This window comes from Chiloscyllium plagiosum, unplaced genomic scaffold, assembly GCF_037043375.1.
Source record: "Chiloscyllium plagiosum isolate Xiang-an unplaced genomic scaffold, Cpla_swu_hap1 HiC_scaffold_7, whole genome shotgun sequence".
Taxonomy (NCBI): Eukaryota; Metazoa; Chordata; class Chondrichthyes; order Orectolobiformes; family Hemiscylliidae; genus Chiloscyllium; species Chiloscyllium plagiosum.
Window position 1 is genome coordinate 54,433,637 of NW_028270145.1, and position 15,656 is coordinate 54,449,292.

Below are 15,656 nucleotides of genomic sequence, written 5' to 3' on the forward strand. Positions count from 1 at the left end.
CTTTGCAGTTACATGTTTTTATTTTTGTAACCATCTTTTGATTTATATAGCTATGTTGTCTCTACATTCTGGGGCAAAAGTATCTTTGCAGTCTGTATGGTGAGTTTTGATTGTTAAAGTTCAACCAAGAGTCAATAAATATGGTAATTAAATAAGTTTAACTGCTTTTTTTTCCGCAGTAATTTAATGCATGTGAATCATTTTGTTATTTGAATGGAACTGCGTTAAACTATTTAGTCTTTAATGTGGGCAGCCAGTCAGGTTGTCGTCATTGCCATCCGTAACTGGTCATGGCAAAGATGATATATGAGTATAGGAGTTTTTTATTGTTTTAAACATTTTTCAATCTGCAGGTGGAAAGAGGTTTTGCATGGTCTACCTGGGAAGCCTAATTACGTTTGATTTTTGGCCCTGACTAAAATAAACTTATTGAACTGTCAGTACTAAGTAAGCATTGACAGTGAATTTACCAATCAGGGAAGTCGGATGGAAAGTCCTTCGTTCTCTGTATCTTTGATTGTACTTCATATCTTCTTCTGTGATTACATGGCTAGATATTAGTTTAATGTGTCTACCATTTTGACATTAATGTTTGCGATTTCTCATATTGCTATTTTAAGGTACCCATTTAATTTTGCTAATCTTTTCCTTTATTTGTGTTTGTGAAAACTCTTACTTGTGTTCAGTTTTCTTCTATCAATTTCTTGGACTTTTGCTGCTTTATTTTTGAAAATAACTTTTAAAACCTCAACCACTGCCACCTTAAATCTACTGCTATTCTTCTACAGTTACCCATCTCATTTTCAATGACATTTTTAGTCATGGGAATATATATGCATTGAAAATTATGAATTCTTTAAATGTTCACCCATGATATAATGTCAAATAACCTAACTTTCCAATGAACCTCTAACATTGGCTGTTTTTACCTCTGTAAATGGGTTTATTTAAACTTAAGATCCTTTGGCTTTAACCACGTCATACTTGAACTTAACTGGATTTAATTTCAAATAATGATTGCTTTTCTCCAGAGCATCCTTTTTTAAAGATCTAAAATAAGTATTCTGTAATTGATTCCTCAGTATGTTTCTTTTTTAAGTCTATGTGCTCCATAAACCTGTCTCTCAAGCTAATTTTTCAAATTTGGTTTGCCAAATCTATTATGAAGATTATTACATTGCCCTTATTGCATGCTCCTTTAATTTCCTAACCAAGTTCCTCTTTATTATGCTGGAGTGTTGAAGTAGTCACAGAACTTGTCCCAGCTAAGATTCACTAGTTTTCTACAGATGATGGAATAAACCAGGAATCTTTCTCATTGGTATGGAATCTCGTTTCTCAGTTTCTTAATTAGCTTTGGCACTGGTGTCTGGTAGCAGTCTGGTGAAGCAACATGCTTTCACGTTCCCTTTATCCCCCTGCATCTTGGATCAGATTTTGAGGTACAGAATCCCATTATTCATATAAAGCTTATCAAAAACAAGGGAGAGAGTGCAAGAATTTTTGACGTCGTAATTGCACAACTATATAGCAGTGGGTTTATGATACCGCAGCTGCACGATTTTTGTAGATTAGTCTCTGTTAATAGTGAAATCAGTTTACTGAATTTTGTTAGAAAATCAATAAAGTATCTTCATAAATCATTTGATTCGATTGTAACATTTTTGTGTTGTTAAAATTCTAGTGACAAATTTATATTTATGTTTCATTATTGCTAATGGTTTGCACTATCCTTTTAAACACTTAGGTCTCTTACCACAGTTATTGGGTGTTGCTCCAGAAAAGGCCATTAAACTCACTGTAAGTATTCATTTTATTCTTTATTCTTTGTTTTTATTAGTTTACTTACTGTATGAATATGAACAATAAATACACTAAAGTCTTTTATTTTTAGATTCTCTGGGTTTTGCAGTCTATTTAACAGAATTTGTCCGTGTAGAAGGTATATGCAGACATGCCTTGTACTTGATTATAAGCAATTTACTATTAATAACATTCTACTTAGTGAGTCCTAAAAAGCAAAATTTTAACTGATTAATCTAAATTTTGTGCTATACAGTATGGTACTGGTCCTTTTTTAGTTTATTTTTTGAAAATGGATGCTCAAGTGTACTATGTAAGAGAGCCCAATGAACAGAATTGTATGTATGCAAGCCCAGTGAACTAATTGTATTTATCCAAGTTAATATACCCAATCTAAACAACTACTATTCCCTCTTGCATTTTACACATCTATGTTAGTTAAACACAAAGAAGTGATCTGCAACTTGAATTTTTTGCAACATTTCTTAACTTGTCAGGTGTCACAAGTTTGCAATGTTTGATCTCCTATTTAGGCTTCTTCTCCTAAACACGTTAAAGATTAATTTACTCAACTGGTTGCTGAAAATTATCTCTAATATTTACATTTGCTGACTTTTTGTTCTACTTCCTATGTCTTAGTCACATCGATTCCAATTTTCTTTCTTTTCTCCTTCCCTTTCCTACCTCTTCTGCACCACCTAAGCCATCCCTTCAGGTTCTTGACCCTCTGTCCTGCTTGTACTTAATTACAGCTGCAACAATAGCATGGTTTTTGGTTATGATGGTTTCCTCATCAAGCCAGTTTTAAGATGTACAATCAATTGAATTCTGGCAATTTTTCCATGTCTTTGACTGCTTATTAGCTCAACCATCAATGCACCCACTGAAGTGAAAACAGAGCATTGTGTTTGCCATTACTAGCTTTTGAACAACTTGAGAAATAGTTTTCTCTCAAGACCCTGATTTTTTTTTTGTATTGACCAACACAATGTCCAGAGACCAGGAACTCCTCAACAAAGCCACCTTCAAATCTTTCTAAATCTCTGTCTATGTTTTGGTCCTCTGTTTGCCACAGCATTTCTCGAGCTACCATTCTGCTTAACATATATTCATCTCCACCTTTGATATCCTTGACTGCACTTAAATTGTTACTCTCACCACGTTCATTTCCTCCAGTGCAGCTTCCATTTCATTCCCTTAAGTACAAGGGCTAGAGGTTTGAAAGGATGTGGCAAGGAATTGGATTAGCCATTCACTAGCTGATCAGGCTAGACTACGTAAAATATACTTAGATCCTGCCCTTGTGAGAAACCTGCAAAAATATCCCCTATTTTTCTCTGTTGGAAATCTTTGTTTTGAACCCCTCTCTTTGACTGCCTTGTCTTACATCTCCAAGAGTAAATGCAAGAATCTCATGGATTTCACTGCTAGTAAGTTTAAGACTATCCAATGATTTACTCACCTATTGGATCAAATGCTCTTTTTGCATACCTTCTGCACTAACCTTGAGCTGATATCTTTTTCTCCTAAAAAAACAGAAATTGCTGGAAAATCTCAGCAGGTCTGGAAGGATCTATGAAGAGAAATCGGTTAACTTTTCAGGTCAAGTGAGGAATGTCACTTGACCCAAAGCATTAACTCGGATTTCTGTCCACAGATGTTGCTAGACTTGCTGTGTTTTTCCAGCAATCTCTGTTTTTGTTTCTCATTCACAGCATCCAGTTTTTTTTTTCCAGTTTTATCTTTTTCTCTTGTCTCCCTTCATCCCCTCTTAGGTCAGCAGCTGCTCGTTTCTTCTAAATTGCTGCAATACTTAGTTCCTGGCTTCCATGTTAGTTAAATTTGTAATGGATCTCCTTGATCACTGTTGCTGCAAACTGCCCACACTCTCTCCAACCTGCTTTCCTCTCCAAAGTCCTAAGGAAAGTAGAATGATGTGGATAGGCCTAGCAGTGAGATTCCAGAGCTTAGGGCCAAGGCAAACAAAGTTACAGCTATCAATGATTCAAAATCTGGGATGTTCACAAGACCAGAGTTACAGGAGTTTGGATATTCCAGAGTTGTGGGGCTGGGATTGTTGGCAACCTTGACCCTAGGATGAGCTTCCAATTGCATTACATTACAAAGACGGCCTGTTTCCAACTCCATAACATCACCTGGGTATGTCTCTTCAGCCACCTTGCTGAAGCCCTCATCCATACCATTATTCCCGCTAGAGTTGACTGTTCTAATCTACTCCTGGTCACCCACCCAAATTCTACCTGCTGTAAATTTGAACTCATCAAAAACTCAGCAGCCCTGTCCTAGCTTGAACCAAATGTTGTTCATCGTATGATCAAGACATTGATAATTTCTTATGATCTTTGTGGCTCAGTTTTGTACTTTGTCTTATAATACACCTGAGAAGAACTTTTCAGTTGTTTTATTGAATTAAGCCATTATATATAAATGCAAGTCTTGTATATGTTCCAGGTCTGATGGTTGTGGGGTTGCTTCTAAGTTCCAGTACTTTCTTGCGACTTGTGCATTTAAAACTCAAAAGCCACCAGAGTAACATCTTATACAATAAAAGAAAATTTTTTCTACCCTGTGATCTAGATTGTATATGACAGTAACAAACATTCAGGTTATTAAATCGACTATCTTATTTGACATTTAAGGGCAATGTAGTCTTAACCTGATTGAAACTCACATGGAGGCTTGTTTTTGAATGCTGGACAAATCTGTTTGAGCTTTGAGCTTGAAGCCACGGATCACTTGTCAGATTTTGACAAAGTCTACACTCTAACAATTAAACTGTCCCTTGTCTTTCGAATGTAGACATATTTTATGGCACACGTTTAGTACTGTTAGTTTTATTGTATATTGAAATGCAAAACTTGGTTTTAGTCTGAGACAAAGGTATTTTATGATATAACAAATTAGTAAAGATGCTAAGCAGTTTGTTATTATTTTAGGATTGGTGGTTCCCATGGTCATTTTTCTATTTCCTCAGATTGCTCACGGTTATGAAACCTGTCACGTATTCTAAGCTGATACTGGCCTTGAAAATTATAATTCTTTAACATTGTGATGTTACATATGAACCGCATTTATTTTCAAATTGTCTCAATTGTAAGGTTGACGAACTAACCGACTAAATAGTGTTTTACCTTACCACTGATCTGAAATGGTGTTGACCAAGTGAATGTTGCCATTTGGGTAGAAGTCTAATGCTTTCTCTGAAACACTGCCATTGAGGGATGCAGTATTAACTTGAAGATATTTATTGTTATCAGATATTTGGACTCTAAATAGCATAAGATTCGGACATTGTTGCCATTTTCTTAATTTGAATTTGAAGCCAAGTTTTATCTGTGTGCAATTTTTCTTATTATTTCCTAGTTTTGCTGAAAGATTTTGTTTGAAATATTGCATTTCAAAGAATAAAAGTCTAAATTTTCTTTGTGTTGTAAAATTGAACTTCTGTAATTACTATGATATCCCAGTCCCATGTTCCTAACCATGCCCTGAGTTCATCTGCCTTCCCTGTTAGGCCCCTTGCAATGAAATAAACACAGTTTAATTTATTAGTCCTACCTTGTCCCTGCCTGCCCTGACTGTTTGACTCACTTCTGTTCTCAACTGTACCAGTCTCAGATTGCTGTCTTTCCTCACTATCTCCCTGGGTCCTGCCTCCGCCCCCACCCAACCTTACTAGTTTAAATCCTCCCGAGCATCTGTAGCAAATTTCTCTACCAGTATATTAGTCCCCTTCCAATTTAGGTGCAATCTGTCTTACCTGTACAGGCCGCTTCTACCCCAAAAGAGATTCCAAAAATGTGAATCCTTCTCCCATACACCAGCTCCTCAGCCATGCTCTGCTCTATCCTCCTATTCCCGCCCTCACTAGCTCGTAGCACTGGGAGTAATCCAGATATTATTACTCTCGAGGACCTCTTTTTTTAAAAATTTCTGCCTAACTCTCTGTAATCTCCCTTCAGAATCTCAACCTTTTCCCTTCCTATGTCGTTGGTTCCAATGTGGACTATGACCTCTTGCTGGCCCCTCTCCCCCGTGAGAACATTCTGCCTCCTGTGAGTCATCCCTGGGACCAGGATCAAGTTTACAGAAACAAGTTTACAGGCTCAGGGTTGGGCAGGACTGCCAGCTTAATGTTCCAGGATGCAAATTCTACAGGAAGGATAGAAAGGGAGGCAGTTGGGGTGGGGGGGAGGGGGAGTGGCATTTTTGATAAGGGATAGCATTACAGCTGTGCTGAGGGAGGATATTCCTGGGAATACATCCAGGGAAGTTATTTGGGTGGAACTGAGAAATAAGAAAGGGATGTTCACCTTATTGGGATTGTATTACAGACCTCCTAATAGTCAGAGGAAAATTGAGAAACAACCTTGTAAGGAGATCTCAGCTATCTGTAAGAATAATAGGGTGGTTATGGTAGGGGATTTTAACTTTCCAAACATAGACTGGGACTGCCATAGTGTTAAGGGTTTAGATGGAGAGGAATTTGTTAAGTGTGTACAAGACAATTTTCTGAGAGAAGGTGCAAAACTTGACCTACTCTTGGGAAATAAGGCAGTGCAGGTAACTAAGGTGTCAGTGGGAGAGCACTTTGGGGCCAGCGACCATAATTCTATTAGATTTAAAATAATGATGGAAAAGGATAGACCAGATCTAAAAATTGACGTTCTAAATTGGAGAAAGGCCAATTTTGATGGTATTACGCAAGAACTTTCGAAAGCTGATTGAGGGCAGATGTTCGCAGGTAAAGGGACGGCTGGAAAATGGGAAGCTTTCAGAAATGAGATAACGAGAATCCAGAGAAAGTATATTCCTCTCAAGGTGAAAGGAAAGTCTGGTAGGGAATGCTGGATGACTAAAGAAATTGAGGGTTTGGTTAAGAAAAAGAAGGAAGCATATGTAAGGTATAGACAGGATAGATCGAGTGAATCCTTAGAAGATTATAAAGGAAGTAGGAGCATACTTAAGAGGAAAATCAGGAGGACAAAAAGGGGACATGAGATAGCTTTGGCAAATAGAATTAAAGGGAATCCAAAGAGATTTTACAAATACATTAAGGACAAAAGGGTAACTAGGGAGAGAATAGGGCCCTGAAACTGTGTTGCTGGAAAAGCGCAGCAGGTCAGGCAGCATCCAAGGAACAGGAGAATCGACGTTTCGGGCATGAGCCCTTCTTCAGGAATGAGGAAAGTGTGCCAAGCAGGCTAAGATAAAACGTAGGAAGGAGGGACTTGGGGGAGGGGTGTTGGAAATACGATAGGTGGTAGGAGGTTAAGGTGAGGGTGATAAGGTGAGGGTGATAGGCCGGAGTGGGGGTGGGCGCGGAGAGGTCAGGAAGAAGATTGCAGGTTAGGAAGGTGGTGCTGAGTTCGAGGGTTGGAACTGAGACAAAGTGGGGGGAGGGGAAGTGAGGAAACTGGAGAAATCTGAGTTCATCCCTTGTGGTTGGAGGGTTCCTAGGCGGAAGATGAGGCGCTCTTCCTCCAGCCATCGTGTTGCTATGGTCTGGCGATGGAGGAATCCAAGGACCTGCATGTCCTTGGTGGAGTGGGAGGGGGAGTCGAAGTGTTGAGCCACGGGGTGGTTGGGTTGGTTGGTGCGGGTGTCCCAGATGTGTTCTCTGAAATGTTCCGCAAGTAGGCGGCCTGTCTCCCCAATATAGAGGAGGCCACATCGGGTGCAGCGGATGCAGTAAATGATGTGTGCGGAGGTGCGGGTGAATTTGTGGTGGATATGGAAGGATCCCTTGGGGCCTTGGAGGGAAGTGAGGGGAGAGGTGTGGGCGCACGTTTTGCATTTCTTGCGGTTGCAGGGGAAGGTGCCGGGAGTGGAGGTTGGGTTGGTGGGGGGTATGGACCTGACGAGAGAGTCACGGAGGGAGTGGTCTTTTTGGAACGCTGTTAGGGGAGGGGAGGGAAATATATCCCTGGTGGTGGGGTCCGTTTGGAGGTGGCGGAAATGACGACGGATGATACGATGTATATGGAGGTTGGTGGGGTGGTAGGTGAGGACCAGTGGGGTTCTGTCCTGGTGGCGATTGGAGGGGCAGGGCTCAAGGCCGGAGGAGTGGGAAGTGGAGGAGATGCGGTGGAGAGCATCGTCGATCACGTCTGGGGGGAAATTGTGGTCTTTGAAGGAGGAGGCCATCTGGGTTGTTTGGTATTGAAACTGGTCCTCCTGGGAGCAGATGTTTCATTATGCAGTGTATTGCAGCTGATGAGGCACTGACATGCCTACCATCTTAAATTGGCTTGCAAAGGGGGTTACTCCATAAAACTATTAAGACCCCTAATTCTGGACTAAAAAGTAAAATCCTCTAACCTTTTTTTTGATCTTTCAACTGTTTAAAAAAAAGCTGTTTAAAAAAATCTGTATTTGTGCTGTCTACAAGTAGACCTTTCTTCCTCAAAAAATGAAGCAGAAGTTACGTTTCAACAGTATTCTCAGAAAAGCTTCAAAGAGGTTTTTAAAGAGAAAAAATAGCTTGCAATTCCTGATCTGCTGCCTAGCCAACTAACCATCCCCACAAAGGAATTCCAGACAGCTAATTCCAGTTTTGAACTTTTTGACTGTATCTGAAAAAAATGCAAGGTCTGTGATAAATTGGTATTCCTCAGTTGCATTATGCGTCAATATTATTGCTAATCGAATTACATTTCCAATGTCCTTTTTAATTTAATCTCCAACCCTTGAGTGTTTATGAGCATGCCTGTGATACAAATGATAGACTATTCCGCCTGTGCCAATGTCTAAGAATGTGTGAAATAAACCATACTTTATGCTTTAAATTTACAACAGTAAATTGCAACCCCATTTTCAAAAGGGGTAAGATTTTTTTAAAAATCAAAATTTATGTAAGTAGTGAGAGATTTGTTTTAATACTTATAATGTATCCATAATTGACATTGGGTCCTTGTATCCAAATTGGATTAAGTAAAATTAGCTAAAATGGTGCAAAGTTTGACAAATGCCTAAGTATAAGAAACAGGCTAAAGTAAACTGACTTGAAACAAAACGGAACAATTGGATAGCTGAAATGTCTACCAGGTTATATGGCTCCCAGAATATTGTCAGGAGATGTTAAAATACATTCATACTTTTCCACTGTCTGGGTGTGTGGATACTCAAAAATTAATGGCCTGAATAAGCAGATACGTTTTTCTCCCCGGTCTTGTCTCTGGCTTGATGTAGCTGGATACTGTAAAATCTTCAATTCTTGCCAGATTCAAGGGAAATACCAGGCCACCACTAAACATGCCCTGACTAAGACCCACGCATGGTTTCGGTGGACCCTTCTACCAATGGATGCTGTGGGGCCACTGTCCAGAACCAAAATCTCACCATGATGGACAACCAACAGATGCCGAGGTCATGCTTCTCAGCAAAGTTACAGCATGCCTAATCCAGTTATTTACTTGATCAAATCCGCCAAGAGAGTTTCAGTTAGGTTGGGGAGCTAACGTCATGTCTCAAGTGTTTCAGGAGGTGGTGCTCAGTTTAAAGATCAGCTGAAGTCTTTGTTGTATGACCCTCCAACTTCAGCAATATTAACAGACCCTAAAAACTGTGATCAGGACACACTGCACAAAATATTTATGTGACTGAGTTTCGTGCTATTTGCTGCCAGGGACTCCACAATCAAGTCCACAGGCTTCAGTCTCTTTCAAGTTAATTTACAGTTATGATGATGGGGTTCCCTGCAGCAACTGACAAGCAAAGTTCTGGAGGCCAAGAAAGAGTCCCCAACGTATCGACCTCGCAGTTTTTTTTCAGTGTCTATGTCGTGTTCAAAGAGTCTTTAGAAATGTCAGCAAACACAAAGATGGACAGTCATGGCCAAGCTCAGATGCACCAACCCAAAAGCCATGTCCTCATGCTGCTTCCGCACCCCACTTACTCTCTTTCTAAGCTGAACTGGATGGTCAAAAGGATCAACAAAGCCAGTTACCTGATCACTACTCCTGATTGGTGAAAAAGGCACCTGCAATACTACAGTAACATCTTAGAGAGATTATTGCGAAAGCAGTCAATCTGTGGATGTTTGTCGGTAAATGCAAACATCTGAGCACAGTTGGGAGGAGTCAGCTGAGGAGGGGGTAGCTGTAGGGTCTCTCGTTGAACCTTTTGCTACTCAGGGGTTTATACTGTGGTCTTGGAAACTTAAAAGCCTACCTGACCCAAAAGCAGCAGGATAATGTGCCCACTCTGCTATGAAATTTAAAGAAATCTGTCAGCACTAGACAGCGTGTACCATGGTAGCAGTTTGCAATCTAGGGATTGAGCGCATCCCAGCGATAAAACAAAACCTCTCCTGGTTGATTCTTGACGGGCCAGCTCTGGTCAGGCAGAAAACCCAGTATGTGCTGGATAATAATACAAATGCGTTTCAGCTAGAGTAGTTGGACTTCTCATTGTACTGGTCCCAAAACTAGATGGATTGACTGAGCTTTGTATCGATTACCAAAAGTAAATGCACTTACCTGGGCGAACTCCTATCCAATCTGACATCTTAAGAATTGTATAGACAGGATTGGCTGACCTTTAAAAAGATTAGCAAGGCTCCCTGACCACAAGAGCGAAAGAAATCGCAGCATTTGTCTCTGCATGGGCTGTCTTTGTCTCCATGTAGCCTTTAAAATGTGAGGTTATGTCCTTTGACCTCAAAAAATACTTCCACAACCTTTCAAGTTCACCAATCAGGCAGTACCTGTATTCAGCAGTTGTACATTTACAGTGACACTTGGAATGACCATTTAAACCACCTGGAAGCAGTGGTCAAGGGTATGGAAAAGACTAATGTTGTACTGAACTTTACAAAATGTGACTTTGCTGTGGCCAAAGTAATTTATCTAGATTATGAAGCGGAGAGCAAAACTGCTACCCCAGACTCCTGAAAACAAAGGGAGTTAATGTGTTTTCTAGATACGACCATGTTCTACTGCAAGTATCTCCCAAACTTTAACACCATGGCCACCCTCCTGACATTAACCCTGACAAGAAAGTAAAAGGCATGCCAAGATCCTGTTTTTAAAATTGAAAACCATCTTGGCAAACCTGCCTGTACAGATGCCCCAGACTTCAGTAATCAATGTCAACAATGTAGGCTAAGAGCCGTCGTACTCCAGAAAGGTGATACTGGAATCAAATGTCTAATTGGCTTTCTTTTCTTGATAAAATGCAGAAAAGATACTCTACCATGGAGAAATACATTTTTTATTTGTTAGTTTTTCAACATTTCGAAATCTGTGTTTGTCATGGACAAAGACTGACCCCTGTCCATTCTACACTGACCAAAAAAACGTTTAAATTCCTAGAAGTATTCAAAACGGTTAATGTTACATTTTTCTGCTGGAGCTTGCTCTTGTAGCTCTTTAACCCAAAAGTAAATCATATCAACATTACATTGTTCTGTGCCTTATCCCATTGCTAAGGGTCCACAATGTAGCAGAGAGCTATCATGGCACTACCTAGTTGTGAGTTTGATTATTCTTACCCTAGTGTGAGTGGGAATTAATGTATACCTCCTACTTTTCTTCCTTCTTGAAGGCGTTAGATGTTTAAAAAAAGCAATCCGCCCCCAACCCTGGTGAAATGTTTTATAGTTAGAGCACCTTAAATAACTCAACCAGGGGTAGTTGCTCCATGCAACATTTGCCGACAGTAGCAAAATGTCTAATTCTGAGCAACGAGTAAAGCAGCCAATACCTATGATTGCTTCATTTGTAGAGAGTTCAATGAAATAGAAGTTATATTTCAGCAAAAACATTTAGGAAAACTTTGAAGAGGTTTTATTTTAAGAGAAGAAATAGTGTACAACTCCTGAACTGTTCAGGAGCCATTCGTTCACTGATTTCTAGACAGTTAACTACAGTTTTAGACTTTAATTTCATCTTAAAAGCAAGGGCATTGATAAACTAGCATTGCTAGATTACTTTGTACTTATGTTGCTAATTGAAAAACCTCTGTATTCTTTCCGATCCAGTCTATCCCATATGTATTTACTTGTGTGCTTGGAAGTACTGAAAGTATTCCAACCCTCCTGTCTAAAAGTCTGTGAAGTAAACCATACTTGTAGTTTTGCTTTACTACAATGTTGCTGCAGTCCTTACAGAAATACAACTTGGCAATTTCATGTTTGTACTCTGAAGTTTCCTTGGCTTATTTTTGCCTGTTTGTTTTTCCTAGTCTTCTGTTTCTTTTGCTATAGAAACAGCTGATAATTGCTTCAGATGCAGTGATTTGCTCCAAAGGCTTTTAGAATATTTGTCACACTATTATGACTTCAACTTTTTAATTGCCCTAATTCCTGTAAATTTGCTTACATTTAGCTTCTCTCTGATACCAACGCTTGATCTTTTGATCCATCTGAATCTGCAACTGAGTATCATAATGAACTAATCTAGGAAAGTTGGGTGTAAACAGTGTAATCTTTTAAATCTATCGAAAGATAATACTATTCTTTCTAATGAAAGCAACCAAAGAATTGAGCTTTTATCCATGCAGCTTGCATTCTTTGACCGATTATTTAAGAATGAAAAAATTTACTTTAATAAATTGAGTTGGTTTGTCTAAAAAGATAAATTGATATATTTTAAACTGCTGCCACCTTGTATGTAATTCTAAGTTAATTGAAATCTTACTTTAGTAGATTGGGTTTGGATCTGCTAAACTACAACACCTACCTTTTATTGAGCATTATTGTTAGAAATTTTCTACCATTCTTGCTGTTTTGTGAGACCAGACTCTTATATTTATAAATTTTGATGTGATGACAAAGAATATCAGAATAATTAGTAAGAACAGTTGGGCATCTTGTACCTCTTGTTTCTTTCTTTGAATTAAGCATTTTCTGCAAAACCATCTTTTCCCAACCATATCGTCTGTAAGGATCAAAATGTTAACTATCTGATTTCAGTTCTTGGATTCCATATGTATTGAAATCTCTCTGCAGATGAAACTTGATTAGCATTCTACATAAACTGATTTTAGGAATTGGATACACGTTAACAAGGAGAGTTATAAGTTTTACTTCCTCCTATGTTTGTACTTGGCAAATGTTTACTTTTGAGAGAATTAGATTGGGTGTCCTTTTATCCTCACATAATTTCAACCTTTATAAACAAAATCCTTACCTCACATTCAGTCCTTGCTTTTGAACTTGCCACATTTTATGATCTTCAAATGCCTATCATATCTATCCACAGATCAGACTACCTCTGATCACTTTCTTCTATCACTCTTCATTAACATTCCAGCCATACCACCTTCTGTGTCTGTTCCCTGGAAAAACTAAGTCATGGCATAAAAGTGAACCTGGCATTAAAGATGGCAGCATTTTTTATTTTTTACAGGCCTCAACCCTGTGTTTTGGAAGGAGTTTTTGAAGCTTCATAGGTCTGCTTGTGTGGTGCCAAAATTGTAGCCTTCACTCTGTTCTGATACATTTATATGGACTCCTATAGAGCACGTAAGACAATACTATCCACTGTACCTGGTACAAGTGACTGTAATAAATCAAATCAAATCTACAGTGGCAACATCCCTTCCCCTGTATCTGGAGGCCTGGGTTCAGGTCCCACCTCCTCCTGAGGTGTTTAATAACATCTCTGAACAAGTTGATTAGAAAAATAGGTTCAGTATTAAAACTGCCTAGCCTTTAACTAGCTGTTTGTGACATTTTTGCAAATTTTGCTTCCTCGCTTAAATTTTCATGTCTTTATCCTAAGACTTTCCAAATTTTTTGGGGTCAGCCAAGGCATTGTTTGAAACAACTACCAATCTCTGAGTAGAAAAATGTGCATTAAAGTCATATTCCCAGAGCATACAAATCAAGGCTGACACTCCAGTTCATTACTGAAGAAGCACTGAGTTGTTGGTTGTGTCATCTTTCAGATTGATTGTGAAACTGTAACCTTGTCTGCACTGTTCGGTGGGCTTAAAAATCCCACAGCCCTATTTTGAAGATCAGTACCACAGGTGGTCGTTATTGTATTGTTGTTTGGGGGACTTTGTAGAATTCTGAGCTCAAAAACTGCATGAATATATGTAAAACTCCGTTATCTCACTTTTTAGATTAGAATCAATCTAAACATCATGGCATAGACAGAGAACACAGGGGGCCAACACCTTCAACATATTGTCTTGCTATCACCATTATTAACAGCTAACCCGAGAATACAACCTTTTTTAAAAAAAGGTTTTGTGATTTACACATGGAAGAAGTGAAACTATCACTGTATTCTAACAGATGAAAGGCTTAACAGACAATCAATTTTTCAATGTATAATTTCAGTTAAATCACACTGTAAACTTTTGCTATAAATTCTGTGTTAGGATTGAGCCCTCCACTATCACCTTATGAAGGAACGTCGCTCTGAAAGCTAGTGTGCTTCCAATTAAACCTGTTGGACTATAACCTGGTGTTGTGTGATTTTAACTTTGTACACCCCAGTCCAACACCGGCATCTCCAAATCTTGTTTGGGGGAGCTTGCCCTGCTCATCTTAACTACTGCACTTGCTACATTTCAAGGGAGGCAGGAAGTTAGAATTTAATGTTTATAAAATTGTAAAATATGGAAAGCATTGTGTGGTCCCTTTTTAAAAGATGATGCTTTTTCTGTGCTTAGATATTTAAAATGGATGTCTGTCAGTAGCAGCTTGAAAGTTTGCTAGTACACAGAGCCTGAACTAAAGCATTTGTATCTAAAGGCTGTACAGTTAGCAGGCCAAGCTGCAGTTTTTATCAAGACAGCAGGCTTTTGAATTTAGCCAGTCAATTTGAACCAGACACTTAGAAGCCAAAAACCTATTCAATTTAAATCTGATCATTTTGACAACAGAGCACCAATCTTATTATATGAAATATTGATATGTCATCAAGGGTATAAAAGAAGGGGGCAGTTGAATAAAGATCCGAGAGCAAGCTGCCATCCACCAGAGCTAACATCCCTGAGCTCTCAAAAGGGAATTGCTGGCTCTCACGGCCTTATCAATGTCTTTGAGAAAGCACCATCTCAATAACAATGCTACCAATGATGGTGAAGACATCCCTGACAGACAAATTGACGGAGAAGACACAGAACTTCTGGAAGACACACAACCTGGCTGTAATTTCGAGAGGCTTAATTCTATTTCTTTTATATAAGAGTGGGATTTGTATTTATTGGAGCATCATACCATTAAAATATTGTTTTATTCAGGAATAGTTCGTCGTTAGAAGTGATTTATTCAGTTTATTAATAGTTAATTTGCTCACTGTTCGAGGTGAATAATTAAATCGTTACTTGTTGATTTTAAAGTGAGTGTCTGGAATTTATTTTATTTAACCACTAGAATTTGCTAAAGAGCAGGTTACATCACTTATCACACTCTTTTTCACAGATTATAGGGTGAGGCCCTCCTCTTTGGGTTCTCAGAGGGGGATCAACTTCAGCTTTATAACACAATATTGCAATTACAGTTTAAGCATTGACTGCAAAGTGTTCTTAGACATCCTATAATCATGAAAAGGGGCACGTTGGTAAGTTCATTTGGCTGGACATATTGTTTGCAATGCAGAGTGCTGCTAACAGCATGGATTCAATTCCCACACTGTTTAAGGTTACTATGAATGATTGCTCTTCTCAAGCTCTTCCTTGCTTGAGGCATGGTGACCCTCAGGTTAAACCACTGCCAGTTGTTGCTGTCTCATGAGAGAGCAGTCCGATGGTCCAGTGTCACTGTGGCAACTTTACCTTTTAGACATGAAAGACAATTAATAAATTCAATTCATTTAAATAGTTGTATCTTTGCAGCTTTCAGATTTTTGTGCAATTTGGAAAGGAGAGCACTC

General features: G+C 38.9%; 1 protein-coding gene across 3 annotated transcripts in view; it reads left to right on the forward strand.

Moving 5' to 3' along the window:
- slc25a12 (solute carrier family 25 member 12) overlaps positions 1–15,656 on the forward strand; it is a 118,671-nt gene that overhangs the window by 75,634 nt on the left and 27,381 nt on the right. For all 3 annotated transcript variants that reach the window (XM_043693649.2, XM_043693650.2, XM_087989037.1), the window contains one exon: positions 1,748–1,800. In XM_043693649.2, coding sequence (XP_043549584.1) covers positions 1,748–1,800 — 53 coding nt within the window. The remainder of the gene's footprint in view (positions 1–1,747; positions 1,801–15,656) is intronic.